The sequence below is a fragment of the Zea mays genome, chromosome 2 (genome assembly GCF_902167145.1).
Source record: "Zea mays cultivar B73 chromosome 2, Zm-B73-REFERENCE-NAM-5.0, whole genome shotgun sequence".
NCBI classification, from domain to species: domain Eukaryota; kingdom Viridiplantae; phylum Streptophyta; class Magnoliopsida; order Poales; family Poaceae; genus Zea; species Zea mays.
The window spans coordinates 166022935-166040657 of NC_050097.1; the positions used below are offsets into that span (position 1 = coordinate 166022935).

At 43.4% G+C, this 17723-nt stretch overlaps 2 protein-coding genes across 3 annotated transcripts; both read left to right on the forward strand.

The window, feature by feature from the left end:
• Window positions 1-1781: 1781 nt before the first annotated feature.
• On the forward strand, window positions 1782-13689 carry LOC100383212 (Tetratricopeptide repeat (TPR)-like superfamily protein). 2 transcript variants are annotated; one of them, NM_001175874.1, is made up of 6 exons: window positions 1782-2117; window positions 2841-2927; window positions 9041-9217; window positions 9354-9440; window positions 9511-9582; window positions 11539-13662. In NM_001175874.1, exons 1-6 carry the CDS (start codon window positions 1938-1940, stop codon window positions 13429-13431), a joined length of 2496 nt encoding a protein of 831 aa, NP_001169345.1. In that variant the 5' UTR covers window positions 1782-1937; the 3' UTR covers window positions 13432-13662. The 2 variants fall into 2 exon arrangements, with proteins under 2 accessions (NP_001169345.1, XP_008668388.1); XM_008670166.4 differs by lacking the exons at window positions 1782-2117; window positions 2841-2927 and adding an exon at window positions 2956-6085 and having other exon boundaries at window positions 11539-13689.
• Window positions 13690-16385: 2696 nt separating this feature from the next.
• LOC100216786 (NDR1/HIN1-like 25) lies at window positions 16386-17275 on the forward strand. The gene has a single exon (NM_001143185.1). It carries the CDS (start codon window positions 16512-16514, stop codon window positions 17136-17138), a length of 627 nt encoding a protein of 208 aa, NP_001136657.1. The 5' UTR covers window positions 16386-16511; the 3' UTR covers window positions 17139-17275.
• Window positions 17276-17723: the final 448 nt, after the last annotated feature.

Below are 17723 nucleotides of genomic sequence, written 5' to 3' on the forward strand. Positions count from 1 at the left end.
CATAAAGGTTCAACACAACCCAATAAAAGATCAAAGTTAGGGTTCAAAAGGAAAGGAGCAAAGAAACCCAAGTGTGCCCTGATCTGGCGGTGCACCAGGACCGTACAACTTCGAACTCTTCACCTTCGGGTTTCTCAGACGTCGCTCCACTATAATTCACCGGACTGTCCGGTGGGTCACCGAACTGTCCGGTGTGACAGTGGAGCAATGGCTCTTCGGCGCAACAGTCGACTGCACAGTGCCCCCGACAGCGCTACAGTTCGCGGCAGAAGTCAGAGGCACACCAGATAGTGAATAGTGTCTGTCCGGTGCAACACCGGACTGTCCGGTGCCACCAGAAGTCAGCGCTCCAACGGTCGACTGCGTCAGAACCCTAACGGTTGGGTGATGTGGCTGGCGCACCGAACTGTCCGATGCGCCCATCGACAGCAGCCACCCCCAACAGTTGTTTTGGTGGTTGAGGGTTATAAATACCTCCAACCACCTCCACTCCAACCATCCAAGCATTCATCACTCTCCATTCAATACAAGAGCAAAGTGCAACACTCCAAGACACAAATCAAAGCCAAAGATCCGATCAAAGTCCCCAATTCAATTCTAGTGCATTAGGACTTGTGAGAGGATCACTTGTGTTTCTTGTTGCTCTTGTTTGCTTGGCTTGGCTTTCTTTTCTTTCTCACTTCTTACTCTCAAGTGCTTTGCAAGCGAGGCAAGAGACACCAATTGTGTGGTGATCCTTGCTGAGTCTAAGTGACCCGTGAATTAAGGAAGAAGCCTCACCCGGTCTAAGTGACTGTTTGAGAGAGGGAAATGGTTGAAAAAGACCCGGTCTTTGTGACCACCTCAACGGAGACTAGGTTCTTTATAACCGAACCTCGGTAAAACAAATCACCATGTCATCCGCTTTATTTTCTTGGTTGATTTGTTTTCCCCTGTCTCCCGGACTTGGATTTTATTCTAACGCTAACCTCGACTTGTAGTGTGTTTAAAGTGTAAATTTCAGTTTTCGCCTATCCACCCCCTCTAGGCGACTTTCACCTTTTGACTAAGATAAAACATAATATTTGTTTTCATCAATTTAATATCTGATATGTGGACCATATATTCACTTTGCGGTTAAACTTATTTTTATGAGTATCAAATATAATTATGTACCGTCCCAATACAGGGACATTGAGTAATACTGAATCCACCTCTTCCTCTCACAAGCTGTCTTGGAATCTATGAGTAACTCACTCTCAGCTAGGTATTAGTGACTAGCCCAATTATCTTCTCTTCATGTATCTTTTATAGCATCTCCAAGAGGGACTCTAAACATGGCCCTAACCATAAAATACTCTTCCAACGATGGTTCTATTTTATAAAATTTCATCCATGACTATAGTGATCGGTCTCTCGGGTCCTTAAATATAATACCCTATATGCTATAACCATATCCTCGTTTTATCTTATTTTCTAATAATATGATTTATTTTCTAAATACTATTATTTAAGACTCAACTGTTGAAGTGAAAACTTTTTTAGGCTCTAAACACGTTAAATATGATACTATTTTAAAATTTAGGACTCTATTTTAGAGTTTATTGTTGGAGATGCTTTTAGTGGTAGGATTAGTGGTATGAGAAGATAGATGGCAAAATAAAATGATGAAAGAGACCATTAAAAAGAGGAAGCAATAGTAAATTTGTAAAACACGTGAAATCAGGAATCAGGAAAGGAAAGGAGCAACCGCCGCTCTCTCCATCCATCGCCTTCCCCATCTCCCCCAGTTCCCCTCGTCGTCGCTTCTTCCAAACCCTAGCGGCCTAGCCTGCCTCCTACCTCGCCCGCCGACCTATCTCTGCCAGTCCTATTCCCCGCGGCAGCGCGGGATCTCCTCGCTCCCGTCGCTCCCTGCACCTACGGTACAACCGCTCCATCCAAACGAGATCCAGCGGATGGAACCCCCGGCGGCGAAGGAGGCGCCGCCACTTCAGCCTGCGGCGGAGGAGGACGCGATGCTCTCTGCGACGGCGGCCATGGCGAAGGAAGCCGCTGTAGCGTTCCAGGGCTGCCGCTACGCCGACTGTGCCGCAGTGCTCACGAGGCTGCTGGACAAGAAAGAGGGCGATCTCAAGGTGCACTTGTAACTACTCTTTGTGTCTTTCCTAAAGAGGAGTTAGGAGCTCTTGCAGTTTAAGTTTGTGTGCGGAATCTATTGTTGGACACTAACATAGCAAATCAATAGGTTAGACACATCTGTGGTTATGTACAATTGGTCTGGTTTGGCTGTTTGGGTTCCAATCATGTATGTTTGAGTTCCAAGTTCCAACTGTGTAGTTCATAGTTGTTTGAGTTCTCATGGTTGTTTTGAGTTCCAACTGTACTGTCTGTTTGAGATGTCTGTTAGGCGAGGGGTTCAAGACAGGTTCAAGTTTGCTTATGAACTTTGCTGTATGGATTCATCTTCACCATATCTTGTTCTCTGTGCGTGTGCATGCAGCTGTTTCTTGAGCTGCCTTTTCGAATGCCACCACCCAGTTTTACTCAACATCCATGTTATTATGTACGGTTCTGTTTTCTCAGAAATTGTGCCTAAGGTAACTTGTTCAGTGAAACTGTTTAATCTGGCCGCCTTATTATGCTATAAATTCAGAACATAATCTATCTGAATTCTGAAAACAGCAAGGTAAACAGTTACTTTGGAATGGTGGACAATATGGTTTTCCAATTTCCATTGTCTTTGTATAGGACAACCATTAGCTTAGACCAATACACTTTCTTCTTTTGCTTTGAGAAGAAATAATTCTTCTATCAGAATTGTTTTCCTTTCATGTGATGTCACAATTTTGAAATTTCAGGTACACCATAACATGGCCATCACTGAATTCTTCTTGGATGATTGTCCTGATTCAAACAGGCTGCTTAAAATTCTTGGTGATTTTAAGGTTAGCGAATCTGCATTATTCATTGTGCTATCATTTTATTGACATGTTAATTTGCAGTGAAGTAACATAAATGACTGTATTTTATATAAGTAAATGTGTGGATGTTACATTTGTGTGTGGCTAGTTACAAAATTCTTTCATTTATAGATAGCGGATTCTGTTGTTTATTCTTGTACTATGTTCTGCATATCTGTATATTCCCTTAGTGTAGAATAGATGCAGTGTTGTCAAGTCATCCGACTAATCACGATTACTCGCGATAGTCGGCCTAATCAGTAGACTACATCCAACCAGACCCACCGATGCGATTAGTCCGACCAGAAAACTAGTCGTTTGATTAGTCGAAGATTAGTGTTTCGATCTGAACTGGGACGACCAGATTAGACGTGGGCTGCTGCATCTGTGGGCTGCAAATGTGGGCTTCTAGGTTTGGCCAACAAGCACAAGACAAAAGCTTGGTGCATCTGTGGGCTTCTAGGGTTGTCCAACAGGCAGAAGGCAAGCGTTGGACGCCGGACACCCGCTCACGCTTACGCGGTCCTGCGCCAAGAGCGCAGTCGCCGCCGCTATTGAAGGCCGTGCAACCGCTAACATCTCACAAGGCTTCGGCCGCCGCCGCCGCACAAGGACGCAGCTGTCGCCGCTCAGCGTCGCCGTCGCCCCCTACCTGCAAGTTCCAGGCGGGCACCTGTCTTTCTGCAGGTCCCCCTCCCCTCGACTGCAAGTTCCAGTGCTCGCCCTCAAGATGAGCTCATCCTCAGATGGTGACTGTGTTTTTTGCTTCTTAGCTTTCGGTGTTGTGTGTGCTGTCTGTTTGATTAGATGTATGCCCTCTGCTTGTTGCGCGTGTAGATGTGGATGAGAGACGGGCAGTGGCTCGATTACTCGATCTGGTCAACATCTAATCGCGACTAGTCGAGTGGTCGGTAGCTATACGACCAGGTTCGACCAGTGGCGGATCCAGAAATTATCGAAGCCCCAGGCCGCACTGACATCAATCAAAGGAGTCGGATGTGTCAATTCAATCAGTTACTTTGCAAAGCAGAAGTGAACTATTTGCACCTAGTTAATAACCCATACCCAAAAATACTAGTTTGAGATATCTATATTCCCACTTCTTACTTGAAAAAAGGTACTCATTGTAACACAGATCTAGCAAAAGTTATCTATCACTCTATCTAAAGCTAATTTCCTTAATCTGTTGGCTTCCTTCTACTAAGCCAACTACAATCATATCTATTCTAAAGTCCACAAAAACTTAACCATTTTGCATTTGCAATACTAAGCTGCAATTAAAAGATAATAATACAATATGGCTACCCGTTGTCAAAACAAACATAACTCACATGTCCCCACGATTCTGATCGAAAAACTAGTAGCAGCAACAAGACCACAATCATTTATCTTCTGATTGACCAGCACTACAAGCGCCTGCATGAGGTGAGCCCTGAGCCCCGGCGGCAGCCCACACACGTTGGTGTCGAGCAAACCACCAGTCTGGTTGGGAAAATCGGCAAGGTCATTCGAGTAGAAAGGTGCGAGGTCATCCAGCCAGACCTGCCTGAAGCGGTGGCGGAGAGGGGCGAAGCAGTGATGACGAGCACTGCACTGGGCGCTGCGCGATGTACGGTGGCCGGAGGGGCGAGGGAGTCGGAGCCTAGAGCTAGAGGGACGAAGGAGCAGTGCGAGCACGAGCAACACTGGGCGTTGGCCGGAACCCGGAGGGAGCAGCGCTGCAGGCTTGCAGCGGAGAGGGAGGCACGGAGCAGCGTTGGGCGAGTCGGCGTCATGGCGAGGCGGCGGTCTGGCACTCCGGCTACGGGCTGACGACGACATGGTGCCCTAGCGTCTGGAGATTTGGCGAGTAGCGGCAGGGCTTCGAGGGCTTCGGGCGCGGACTGGAGTCTGGGGGAAAAGTTCAAATTATAAAAATACCTAAATATTCAAATTATAAAAATATTTAGATATAAGCCATTGTTCAGAAGTTATATGCCTAATCATTAAGATCATATTTTGGCTTCATTGTCCATATTGTTGGAACTGGATGTGAAGCAATGCAATCCAATGAACATCTTTACTTTTGTTTTTCTGTAATAAGTGAGTTACATTCGAGGATATTCTGCTTTTCATGCACCAAATAAATTTACCCTTAGCAGTTTGGCCTATATGCCTTAAAGGTTTGCTTTAGCAACCCTGAGGATGCTTCTGTTTGTCAAACAGACACTTGATTTTTTTGAGCATGTTGTGATCCTGAGTTGTCAAGCTGCAGTTGGTTTAGTTTCTTTATGGTGTCTAGTGTAACCTACTGCTCTATTTTAGCTGCTATGATCTTGACAGAAATTGGCTGTGGTCAAATTACATTGCAGTAAGATATGTAATTATATGGGACTTATTCAAACAACTAAGTGACTGGTACGGCCGGTACTGCGCAGGTTGTATTGGTGGGAAACTAGAGGGCGGGGCGTGGTGGCTCGTCGCCTGGAAGATGGTCCAGGCGCCGTGGCTGCCCGAGAAGAGAGGCTGGTAGGTGAACAAGGGGCAGGGAGCAATAATATCTTTATTACTTCTTGCCTATCTGGCAGATTACAAACGTCCTACTTATATAGGCCTATAGCCAACTGAAATCTCCTAACAAATAGGCTGATCTAAACAGCTTGAATCCCTATCTTAACAAACTCCCCTATAGTAGACTTATCCCTTCAGGCGGCCTAGGACTCGCCATCCTTATCCTTTCTCTTGTATGTCTGCCCGACCATAACAGTGACCTAGTTGCTCCCAAATATTTCAATGTTTTTAGGTGCCTTCAGTTTTTTTTGAAGTTTTAAATTCGTAGTAGCCTATTAGGCAAACTTATTTCATCATGTTCTAAACTGGATGTAATAGAGTTTGAAACATTGTATAATGTATATCAAAACATATTAAAATTTACTAGTTAGTTGCCCGTGCATCGCTACGGTTTGTATATATGATATACAATTTCTTTGTACAACACAAACAAAACGAGCTACAGTGGTTAGAGGCGAGTGCTCTCTTCCTAAAGACCATGGTTTGAATCCTGACAGCTGCACTTTTTTTTGATATTTTGCTGGCGCACGGGGAACGCTCGCTACACGCATGGGGAGGGGGACGACACACGACGAAACTCACATTTTATATCAGTAAGGAGGTTTCTTTGTACAACATTGAGTTGCACTGGTTAGAGATGAGTGCTCTATTTCTAGAGACCACGGTACAAATTCTTACAATTACACTTTTTTTGATATTTCGCTGGCGCGTGGAGAACGCTCGCTATGCGCGTGGGGTGGGGGACGATGCACGACAAAACTCGTGCTTTATATTAGTATATAAGGAGGTTTCTTTGTACAACACAAACCAACATGAGCTGTAGTGGTTAGAGGCGAGTGCTCTCTTCCTAGAGACCACGGTTCGAATCATGACAGCTGCACTTTTTTAGATATTTCGTTGGCGCGCGGAGTACGCTCGCTACACGCGTGGGGAGGGCGCGACATACGACGAAACTCGTGCTTTAGGCTATCTCCAGCAGATCCCCTATCACATCCCCTATCTCATCCCCTATTTCAAACTCCATTCCGCAAACAATGTTAAACAACGTCATCTACAGTTCCACGTCCTTTATTTTATCCTATCTACTGGAGACAGCCTTATATTAGTAAGGATGACTAGTCATGTCATTTTGTGAAGGGCAGGCATGGGGCACTGGTGAGAGCTATCTCACTGAACCACCAAGTTGTGGGTTCGAAGCAGCCTCTCTGCATTTGCAGGGGCAAGGTTTGCCTCGGTTTATCCCATCCGTAGACCACTCATGTGGGAGCCTCTGGCACTAGGTCTGCCCTTTAGTCATGTCATTGTGGCATCTATTTCGATTTGTAATGTAATACTTTTGTGCAACAATCTTGCTTTTAACCACTTCGCTATCATTTACAATTATTTCTAGTGCCCCATTGTCTTAGTGAACTTTCCCATCAAATGATCCTGCCATGTCTACCAAAACTCCTGCCACTTGTACTAATGGTTATTTGCCAAATTGCCATACTTTTCTTCATATATTCTTAGTATTTTGGGTCAACCATATCCTTCGGTCGAACACAATGCCTAATGAGTGGAGCAGAAGTATATTGGTACTAATCTACAATAATAAGGAGATATTCAAAGTTGTATCAATTACCAGGGCATTAAGTTGATGGGCCACACAATGAAGCTATGGTTGAGAGTTATCGAGAAATGTCTTAGATGAATAACGAGGATCTCTATAAACCAATTTGGTTTCATGTCCGGATGGTTAACCATGGAAGCCATTTTCTTAATAAGACAAGTGATGTTGCAATATAGGGAGCACAAGAAGGACCACACATGGGGAAGGCTTATAACAAAATACCAAGGAATGTGTGTTGTGGGCTTTGGACAAACATAAAGTCCCTGTTTGGGACAACTCCAGCTCTAGAAAATTTGGTGGAGTTGGTGGAGCAGGTCATTAGGTGCTCCAGAAAATCGTGGAGCGAGCTGTATAAGTCATTTTGTTTATTATTTAGATTAAAATTATTTTTAAATCTATTTAAATTAATATTATAAACTACAACTCGACACTGGAGCTAGAACTCGAAGCCATCCCAAACACTCCCAAAGTTCCAATGAAGTATGTTGGACTCATTGAGGACATGTACAACAATGTTGTGGCTAGTGTTCGAACAAGTGATGAGAATACTAATGACTTTTCAATTATAATAGGAAGGACTACATCAAGGGTTAGCTTTGAGCTTTTACCTTTTTGCCTTGATGATGGATGAGGTCACAAGGGACATGCAAGGGAATATCCCTTAGTATATGCTTTTTGCAGATGATGTAGTGCTAGTTGATGAAAGCTGACTAGGAGTAAGTAGGAAACCAGAGTTATGGTAGTCCAAAGGTTTTAGACTCAGTAGATATAAAACTGAATACATGAGATGTGACTTCGACACTACTACATATGAGAAAGAAGATGTTAGTTTGGAAGGTCAAGTAGTGCCTAGGAAGGATACCTTTCAACATTTAGAATCAATGTTACAGAGAGATGGGGTAATGCTGAAGATGTTAACTGTAGAATCTAGAATCAAAGCAGGGTGGAGGCAGTGGCGCCAAACATCTGTCATTCTATGCGACAAGAGGGTACCACAGAAGCTAAAAAGGCAAGTTTTATAGGACGAGGATTAGACCTAAGTATGGTGCAGAATGTTGGTGTACATAAAGGTGCCATGTTTAACAAATAAGTATTGCAGAAATGTGTATGTTGTGTTGGGTTTGTGGCCATACAAGAAACGACCGAGTCTAGAACAATGATATACGTGATAGACTAGGAGTACCACCAACAGCTTGACCAACACCAATAAAGATGGTTTGGACATGTCCAACGGAGACCTCCAGAGGCACCAATGTGATTCTAAGGCGCGATAGTAATGGGAAGAGAGGCAGGGATGACTGAAGTTAATATTGAAAGAGGCAGTAAAAGGAGACTTGAAAAGATAGAATATACCCAAAGATTTAGTTTTGAATCTGAGCGAATGGAGAACAACTATCCACGTGCCTTAACCTTGGTTGTTGTTCTTAGTCTGTTGGGTAATTCGCTGCACTCTCATCTTTTCTTTTGTCATAGGAGCACAGGAATAGTGACAGCTCCACCCCCCTGTATGTAGGACAGCAGCTGTTGGGGATTATGGCTATAGTGACAGACTGACAGGTAGTTGGTAGCATGACCATAGTAGCAAGCTGTGGGCAGCATAGCCCTTTGTTTGACTTTTGTAATGTTGCTTTTATGTGAAGGTGGTGGCTAGCTGCACCCAGTTCAGTTCATCAACACCATACATTTTATGTGCTTGCTCTGATATCCTCTTCATCCTCCAGCGCACGTGTGTGACTGTGTGTGGTCATACACACCTGAGTGACAAAAGCTGGCCAACGTAGAGAGTTCATTGTTGCTTTAGGTATTTGAAACCTATTTTTTTGTGTGCTTTGGCCAAAACTGATGAATTTAGCAACTGCATTACATTACCATGTTCCGTTTACACTAATTTTCTTGGTCATTTTATTGAGTAATGTTCTATCGTTACATTTTTATTCAGAGAAGAAGTGAAGAGCTTGCATGTGCATCTAGAGAACAAGCTGATTCTGCTAATGGGGTAGGAAACAGCGCTCATTCAGGATCAAGAGGGAGTGGTGCTTTACTACCTTTTTCCTCTACACATAATGCGTCAACTTATGGGGATGAATTTGACACGACCATAATTACATTCAACATGGTATGTAGCAGTAACTACTTGATTGCCAAGTGTTTCTGTTCTATAGTATCTGTATCAAATAGGTTGCAGTTTTATCCAATATATAAGCACTAAATATCGTTTCACTGATTTGTTCATGACCTCTATGGTTTTGTAGGCTGTCATCCTATATCATCTTCATGACTATGAATCTGCACTATCTGTTTTGGACCCACTGTACCGAAACATTGAACCAATGGACGAGGTATTATTAGCGATTCCGTAGCTTTGTCATAAGAGAAAATTGTGTCAACACTATTTTTTCTCTCTTACAGCCAACTGCTCTTCATGTATGCTTTCTATTATTGGATATTACATTAGCTTTGCAAGATGCAACAAAGGCTGTGGTAAGTTCCTCTCGCTGTCTAAAATTTGCTCCCTTGTATATAGAAAACATTTTTCCAATTATATTATTTCTACATAATGATTATTCATGTCAATGACGGCCCCTGAAAATGCGCTGAGTGGCATTGGCCATGACATAAAAATGGCATTTTGACCTTTATGTTGGTCTTATTATTGATTGTTTATATTCTATTTGTATTTGGCATGTTGGATCATTTTGCTGCCATAAGCTTCCTAGTGTCATATTCTGCTATTTTATTTTGGTGGTGTTGCTGCCAGTTGTTAGTGATCTTTAATATGAGAGAACGAATCATTGTGCAATCATCTGCACGATTATATAGTAAGGAGAAAAGGTCCAGTAGGACCACAAAATACAGATACATAAAGAGGCCCTCCTAAGGTGGATTGTCTATTAGATGTAGTTTGTTCGGTGATTATTAGGCTCCTAAAGTTTGGCATGATTTAGAACTTTGAGCTCTAAAAACTCGACCTTGGGGGGGGGGGGGTACAGCCCCTCAGCGTTCTGCTAAGAAGACCTCACGCAGGTTGACAAATCCCCCTAATCCCTGTCCCCACCCATGCACAACGGCTTCATAGCCCATGTGAGAATGACCATGATCTGGGTCAGATCTTAGACCCGTGCTTTGGTGTGGGACATATGATGGTATTTTTTTTAACCTCAATCTAAAATTTGCTTCTATGGGAAGTAGAACCTGAGGAGCGCTACTAGAGCCACCTAACCAACTTAGCTAAAGGCCTGTTCACAGAACTTTGAACACATGAGGTTAGCACTGTCAGATTTAACTGAGATCTTGGCCCTTGTATTTGTAGTGTTTGTTTGCCCTTTCCCCCCCTTTTATATTGGATGTACATCATTGATTTTTTCCTCTGGTTGTATTTGCTATTTTATGGGACACTCCTGTCCCAAATGAATGATGTTTGGACATTGATTTGGTCTTTGAGACATAGCTTTGGTTACTATTTTTTGTTGTGATGTCTATATATATATATGAAAATTATAGTCCTATTGAACTTTTTGGGACAAATCTACTCGCACAATCATAAACATCCAAATTCATCTTAGAAAGTGATTCCTAGTCAAATATTGAAATGGTTGACTGCATGGAACCAAGAACACCACTTATGTGTTTGTATGAAGTATTTCTGATCTTATGTACTTTCTTTCCACATGTTTCCTAGTTTCATATCCTTTTATGACATTTATGTCACCGCAATTCCTTGCTATGTCATGATTCTTAATGAGCAATCTAGGACTCTAGGGTGTGTTGATCTTTTGTAAGCATGGCAGCAGGTAAGATAGGCCATACCCATACCTACCAGAATAAAAATACCCCACTACTCGTCATGGGTATAAAATTACCCCATATCCATACCACAAACATTCCAGTAAACATGATCATTTTAAACGCAAAAGTAAGTACCAAATACAAATTATTGAAGCCCCATGCCTCATCAATAATGAAAGATACTAAAATAGCATATTATCTTTGTGTCCAGCATGACAAATTCATCGAACCTTAGCACTCATAGCCCAAAAGAGAGTTCTCAACGACAATATACAACATTAGGATAGTTATCTAATTGTTCAGCACACAATACCTAATATTTAAATATTTAAGTCGTGTAAGCTGCTGGAATTAGGGTTATGGTTTTAGCATTTTATTTTATATGGGACACTTCTAATAATCCGGATCCACATGTCATAGGTTAACAGGTATGTGACACGAGAGAACATACCCATTGCGATCTCTAATCTTGTGGTTCCTAGATATTGCTCTATTGGAACCTTGAACTCTTTGTGTTAGTACTGTTGTATTTAATTGGGTCTTTCATGATGTTCATTTGGTCTTGTTTCTTTTTTGGACCTAGAGTATTGACTTCACCTAGAGGAGACTTCGTAAATCTTGTTGAACTTTATGATTGTTTTTGGTTTACAGGATATAGTACAGTACTTGGAAAGGTCGTTTGGAGTAGCTAACACAATGAACCCGAATGAAAATGCAAGCATAGCTCAGCAGCAATTAGCTCAAGCGAAGCCTCCTGTGAAAATTAGCATGCCTCCAGATTCCGATTCAAATGCTTATGCTGGTGGATATGAGAACCTTTCGTCAGGAATTTTCCCAGATGAGCAAATAGAATTTGAATCTCTATGCTCTAGTTTTGATGGACATCAGAATGTGGGCAGGCGTATCTTGAATGATTTCTCAAGGGCGTCTGCTGATCTTGCTGCTACTGCTGCTGATTTGAAAGTTAGACTTCAGATTTACAAGGTCCGTCTTCTACTGCTCACTAGGAACCTTAAGGTTGCGAAGCGAGAACTCAAAGTACTAATGAACATGGCACGTGGTAGGGATTCATCTACAGAGCTTCTCTTGAAATCTCAGCTGGAGTATGCCCGGGGGAATTATAGGAAGGCTGTGAAGCTATTGAGCACACCAAATAATCGGACTGAACCAGCAATGCTAGCCATTTTCCACAACAACATGGGATGTATACTCCACCAACAGAGATCGTATCACGCCTCTATATGGTGCTTTAGCAAAGCGCTGAAATACAGCTTATCATTTCGTTCAGAGAAACCAATGAAGTTGTCTACATTATCACAAGACAAGTCTTGCCTTATTTCATACAACTGTGGTATCCAACATTTGATGTGTGGGAAGCCTTTGTTAGCAGCTTCTTGTTTTCGTGAAGCCATGCCGCTCTTCTACAAGCGACCCCTTTTCTGGCTCCGTTTTTCTGAGTGCAGCCTGCTAGCTCTAGAAAAGGGTCTCCTGTGTGCAAATGGTGCTTCCTCATTCAACGATGAGATTGAAATCAATGTTGTGGGGTCAGGACAATGGAGGCAGTTGATTGTCAACCCAGTGAACTCGAGAAGTAATTTAGATTCTGCAGGTGTGACTTTAGGCGAACATAAAAATTTGGTTTCACTTGGATTTGCTAGACAGTGTCTACAAAATGCGCTGCTATTATTGGATGCTACTGAGAAGGAAAATTGGGTAATCGCATCTGATACAGAGGATTGGGACCAAGGAACCGTACATGGATATAAAAGCTCAGGCCAGAAGAATACTACAAGTACAGATTCTAAAACACCTTCAGGCCCAACTCTAGCTAATGTAAATGGAGAACAAAAGGGCACAAGCTTGAATGCTACCTTGCAGAGTTCTCTTGCTTTCTATGACGAGATCCGTAGAAAAGAGTACATCAAAATCAGACAGGCTGTCCTGGCGAACTTGGCATTTGTTGAATTGTGCCTTGATAATCCCTTGAAAACTTTGACGTATGCAAAGTCAGTACTGCAGGTGACAGACTGTTCCAGGATGTATGCGTTCCTCAGCCATGTATACGCAGCCGAAGCTCTATGTACTTTGAACAGAACAGAGGATGCCGCCGAGAATCTATCAGTTTATATAAGAGATGGTAATCATGTCGAGTTGCCTTATAGTGTGGAGAATTCTGAAAAGGCCTTGGTTGAGAAAGACAGTGATGGTGAAGACTTGGTTGCTCCTGCAGTGACAAAACTCGCCACAGAAGAACCTGAGCAGCTCAGGCCGGAGGAGGCCCGTGGTGTCCTGTATATCAACCTTGGCATGATTGCTGCAAGGCAGGGAGAAGTTGAAAAAGCCAACTACATGGTGAGCCGTGGCCTGGCGATGTTGCCCAACAACCCCCGGGCAGTGCTAGCATCGGTTTACGTAGACCTTTTGCAAGGGAAGTCCCAGGAAGCTGTCGTGAAGTTGAGACGGTGTAGGAATGTGAGATTTAGACCCGCTAGCATAGCAGCCAGCAGTCAGCAGTCGAGCTTAGAAAAGCCTCCCCTTTCATGATTTCTGTAGTTTACAATTACCGTTATAATCTTTTTTGGACCCTGACCCCAATGTGGATGATCAAAGATGGTAATGCTTCTCCTGTGTAACATATATAAGAAATGAACTCTAACTCCCCTTCTAGCTCCCTCCCAGATTCAGGGGTGGAATGTGTTGGAACTGTACCGTTTTAATTTGCCCTCTTTGGACTGAAGAGAGCCAAGTGATCAAAATAGTTTCCTATGTTTATTCAAGAATTTGGAAAATAATGTGCAGTCAGCAGCTGTTCATCTGAACTCTGAAGCTACCTAGTGCTGTATCAGTGTTTGTTTACGTATCTGTGGAAAAAGTGTGCGAAATAAATCATAGAATAAGCTAAAGCTTGCATTAGTCAATAAAAAAACTAAAATATAATTGTGCTAGCGAACTAAAAAAACTACCAAGAATTGCTTAAAGATGTGAAACTTTTTCGGAACTTAACGTTGAACAAACTAACAAAGTTTAAAAGTTTAAAGATAGTGCAAACACCCATAACAAACATAAAAAGAAATTCTCACTTTTTTAACTAAGTCTATCAGTTGGACCTGATTGAACACAATGCGATGAGTTAGCTATGTCTAATTGTTTCAACTGTCCGCGGGATAACATCTTCGTTGCCTCGGCTCGCCATGCCTCTGCCTCATCGCTTCGACCACCACGTCACCACGTTCTCCGCCATATGCCTTCAGCGAGAATCATTGCATGGCGTCGTGGTCACTGCTCTCCCTCATACAGACTGCCACCGTCGCCACATCTGAATATCGAGCCGGCTCGGCTCGGCCGAGTTCGAGCTGACTCGTTAAGCTAACGAGCCAGCTCGGATCGGCTCGTTAAACAACCGAGCCAAAAGAGCAGCTCAGCTCGGCTCGTTAACGAGCTCGAGCTGGCTCGTTTGGCTCACGAGCCATAACAAAAAAAACACATATATATACTGATATATGCAAATACAAAAACAATTTAACACCAGAAAATAGTTCACAGGTGAGAACACAAATCACATTTCATAATCAGGCATTCAACCTGCAACATTCATCAGTTCATGGCTTCAAGCATCACAGTTCACAACATCAGAATTTACAACCAACCAGGCAACCACTAACCATGCATCTGTGATCAGTCCATGGCTTCATGCATCACATGATCACAACATCAATTCATGGCTTAATTTACAGAAGTAGCCACCACATCAGAATTTACAACCAATTAACCAGTTAACCACTAGAATTTACAACCAACTAACCACTAACCAGTTAACCACCAAAAGGATGGCACTACCGCACTACTGATTAGTGCACTACTGTCTACTGCACTAGCAGCTTAGCAGGAGTGCAGGACATGCACAAAGTGCACAGCAAGTCAGCTAGACTAGACAACAACATGCCACCAAAAACAAAAGGCTAGCATTCACCATTAGCACATCTTCCTTCGGCCTGTACAAAACTTTATAAATCAGCATAGTTTATAAATCAATACAACACTATTGATGTTGGTAGCTATTATACTTACTAATTGCTTGCCACCACACCCTTAGGGAACTCCACAAACTCGATATCACTATCATCCCCCTCCTGAGCAGTCCACACATGACACATAAACATTACATAGAACAAAAGTTAAAATAAACATTAGATGTAGTTTATATGTTACAACCTATAATAAGATTACATACCACAAGAATAGGTGCAGTTTCCTCATGTTGAGAGCCCCTTACCCAACTAGATGCACAAATTAGTGCTTGAACTGTTGAAGGCTTCAAAGAACTCCGATAATCATCAACCACTCTTCCTCCACTCTTCCCTCTTCGGTGTGGATCTATGTCATGCCTGTTCTTGCTAGTCGTCGTTAGCCTCTTCTTCCCCGTTGTTGAGGTCTTCTGCTGCTGCTTTAGATTACGCTATATCTGACACTATTTACTATCAAACTTGAGGATTTTACGACCTCCTAGAGATATTCACGTACCTCACGATGGCTCGGAATTTACGGTAACCACCTGAATTTGCACACACCTGTTACACAGGGGTCATACGGGACATCGCGCTGGCCATTGTAACAACATTTACGCTATATCTGTCACTATTTACGCTCAAACTTGTTAATTTTAAGACCATGAATACGACTTCACAATATATCCACGTCTCTCATGTTGACTTGGTATTCACGCTAACCACCGAGATTCGTGCACGTCTGTTACGTGGGGTGTCTTATGTGACATCACACTGACCATTGTAACAACATCTACGCGATGATATTTATGGTAACCATCTAGTTTCACGCACATATGTTACGCGAGGGTCGTATGCAACATCTTGTTGATCATTGTAAAAACATTTACGCTATATATGATACTATTTACGCTCAAATTTGAGGATTTTTACGCTCAAATCTGGGTTTGCGCCCACCAGTGTCCTGTATGTCATATTTTTCGCATGCACAACGAAAAGAAAATCTCGTAATTTATGATATCTGTAATTTCCATAAAAAAAATTCTAATTAAAACCCTAATTTCCTCAGGGACGTGACCACATGTGTGAGATGGTTGGTTGTGCACGTGTGGGAGGGGAGGGGGCACCGGGGTAACTATTGGAAGCCCTGAGCTCCTAATATATATCCCCTCAATATATATGTGTTATTAGTGTAAATAAAATGGTCAGAGTATGTGCCACTTATTTATGGGACGAGCTGAAAATGGGCTGAAACTATATTAATCTAGGAGAGGCATGACAAATTTCTAGTTCCCTTTACCCTCGTGAAGCTTAATTAATCTTGGACGTTGACATATTTAGCAGACTAACTCCCCGTTATTGGACCTCCAACATGTTCCCGGCTTCTCCTCCCAACCAGAGAGTCTTTCCCGGCCTACAAAAATGCAACCCCCACGATAATAACCCGGGCTGACCCCTCCTAGCTCCCTTGCACGGCCTCAGCTCCTACCCCACCCGCCACCCGTCGACGCCGGCCTCTCTCCTCACCCGCTCGGAGAGTCGGAGCCCGGCGGCCGGAGGGCGACGTCGTCCCTAATAAATACTAATAATTTATCACTATACATAACCAATATATAAGCCATGGGCAAGCGCAGCGTCCCTCGGTACCCTGAGGACGAGGACAAAGGCGGCTGCTGCGGCTGCCTGTGCTGGTGCTGCTGCTTCCTGTTGTTCATCGTGGCGGCGCTGGCCGGCACGGCCGCCTACTTCTTCTTCGTGTACAAGCCCAAGGCGCCGTCCTACTCCGTGAGCAACATGTCCGTCTCGCAGTTCGACTTCAGCACCTCCGACCTGACGCTGTACGTCAAGCTCACCGCCTCCGTGCGCGCCGAGAACCCCAACGAGATGATCACCATCAGGTACGGCGAGGGCTCCCACACCGTGGTCTCCTACCGCGGCACGCCGCTGTGCTCCGGGAAGCTCCCGGCCTTCTTCCAGGGCTACAAGAACGTCACCGTCATGGACATCTCCATGGAGGGCCGCCACGGCTTCGGGTCGGGGCTCCAGCAGGCGCTAGAGGAGAGCGAGAAGGCCGGGGACATCCCGCTCGACATCTTCGTCAGCGTCCCCGTGGAGCTGCAGCTCGGCTCCGTCGACCTCCGCCAGATTAAAGTCAACGTGCACTGCGCGCTCGTCCTCGATAGCATCTCGCCCAAGAAGAAACCCAACATAAAGTCCGCAACCTACCAGGCCAACGTAGAGTTTTGATTCACAATTGGGTCGGAGTTGATCAGTCCAGGCCAGGGACATATGTATGCTTATTATTCGTCTGTATGTACTGATTGCTCGGTCGCTAATATATTCAGTGGAGCTGGGAAGATCTACATTAAATCACATTCCATTCCATTCCATTCCATTCCATTTCATATATAGTATATTATTAACTGTATAACTTTTGTAAGATTGTAGTAAAAAGAATCTTTTAAACTGCTACATTGTTTGGCTCATTTCTCTACGCATGCATGTACCCCTAGGGTGCTAATGACTCACAGTCCAAATGTTTCTTCATAATTTATTTAAGCTCTTAAATATTTTTAGTAAAAAAATGAATAGAAACATGAGTCGATCCTATTCCGATCATATCATTAAATTTAATAGTGTAAAATTTAGAATTCATTACCACCCATATGTACCCCTCCGTTAATAAAATGCACTTTCTATGACAATGGGTGGACACCTCGCGGGTGCAACAAATACCCACCCGTATTGACACTCATTACATCAAAACACATCCTCACCTGCACATGTTGCATGTTGGGCACCTATTGGATGACCTGCATTTGCAAATATTGT

Bases quoted from the DNA above. Each gene is read 5' to 3' on its own strand.
- LOC100383212 (NM_001175874.1), top strand. From the start codon at position 1,938: ATGGAACCCCCGGCGGCGAAGGAGGCGCCGCCACTTCAGCCTGCGGCG. The intron at 2,928-9,040 runs GTTAGCGAATCT...ATTTTTATTCAG, and splicing joins AAATTCTTGGTGATTTTAAG to AGAAGAAGTGAAGAGCTTGC. The intron at 9,218-9,353 runs GTATGTAGCAGT...ATGGTTTTGTAG, and splicing joins CCATAATTACATTCAACATG to GCTGTCATCCTATATCATCT.
- LOC100216786 (NM_001143185.1), top strand. From the start codon at position 16,512: ATGGGCAAGCGCAGCGTCCCTCGGTACCCTGAGGACGAGGACAAAGGC.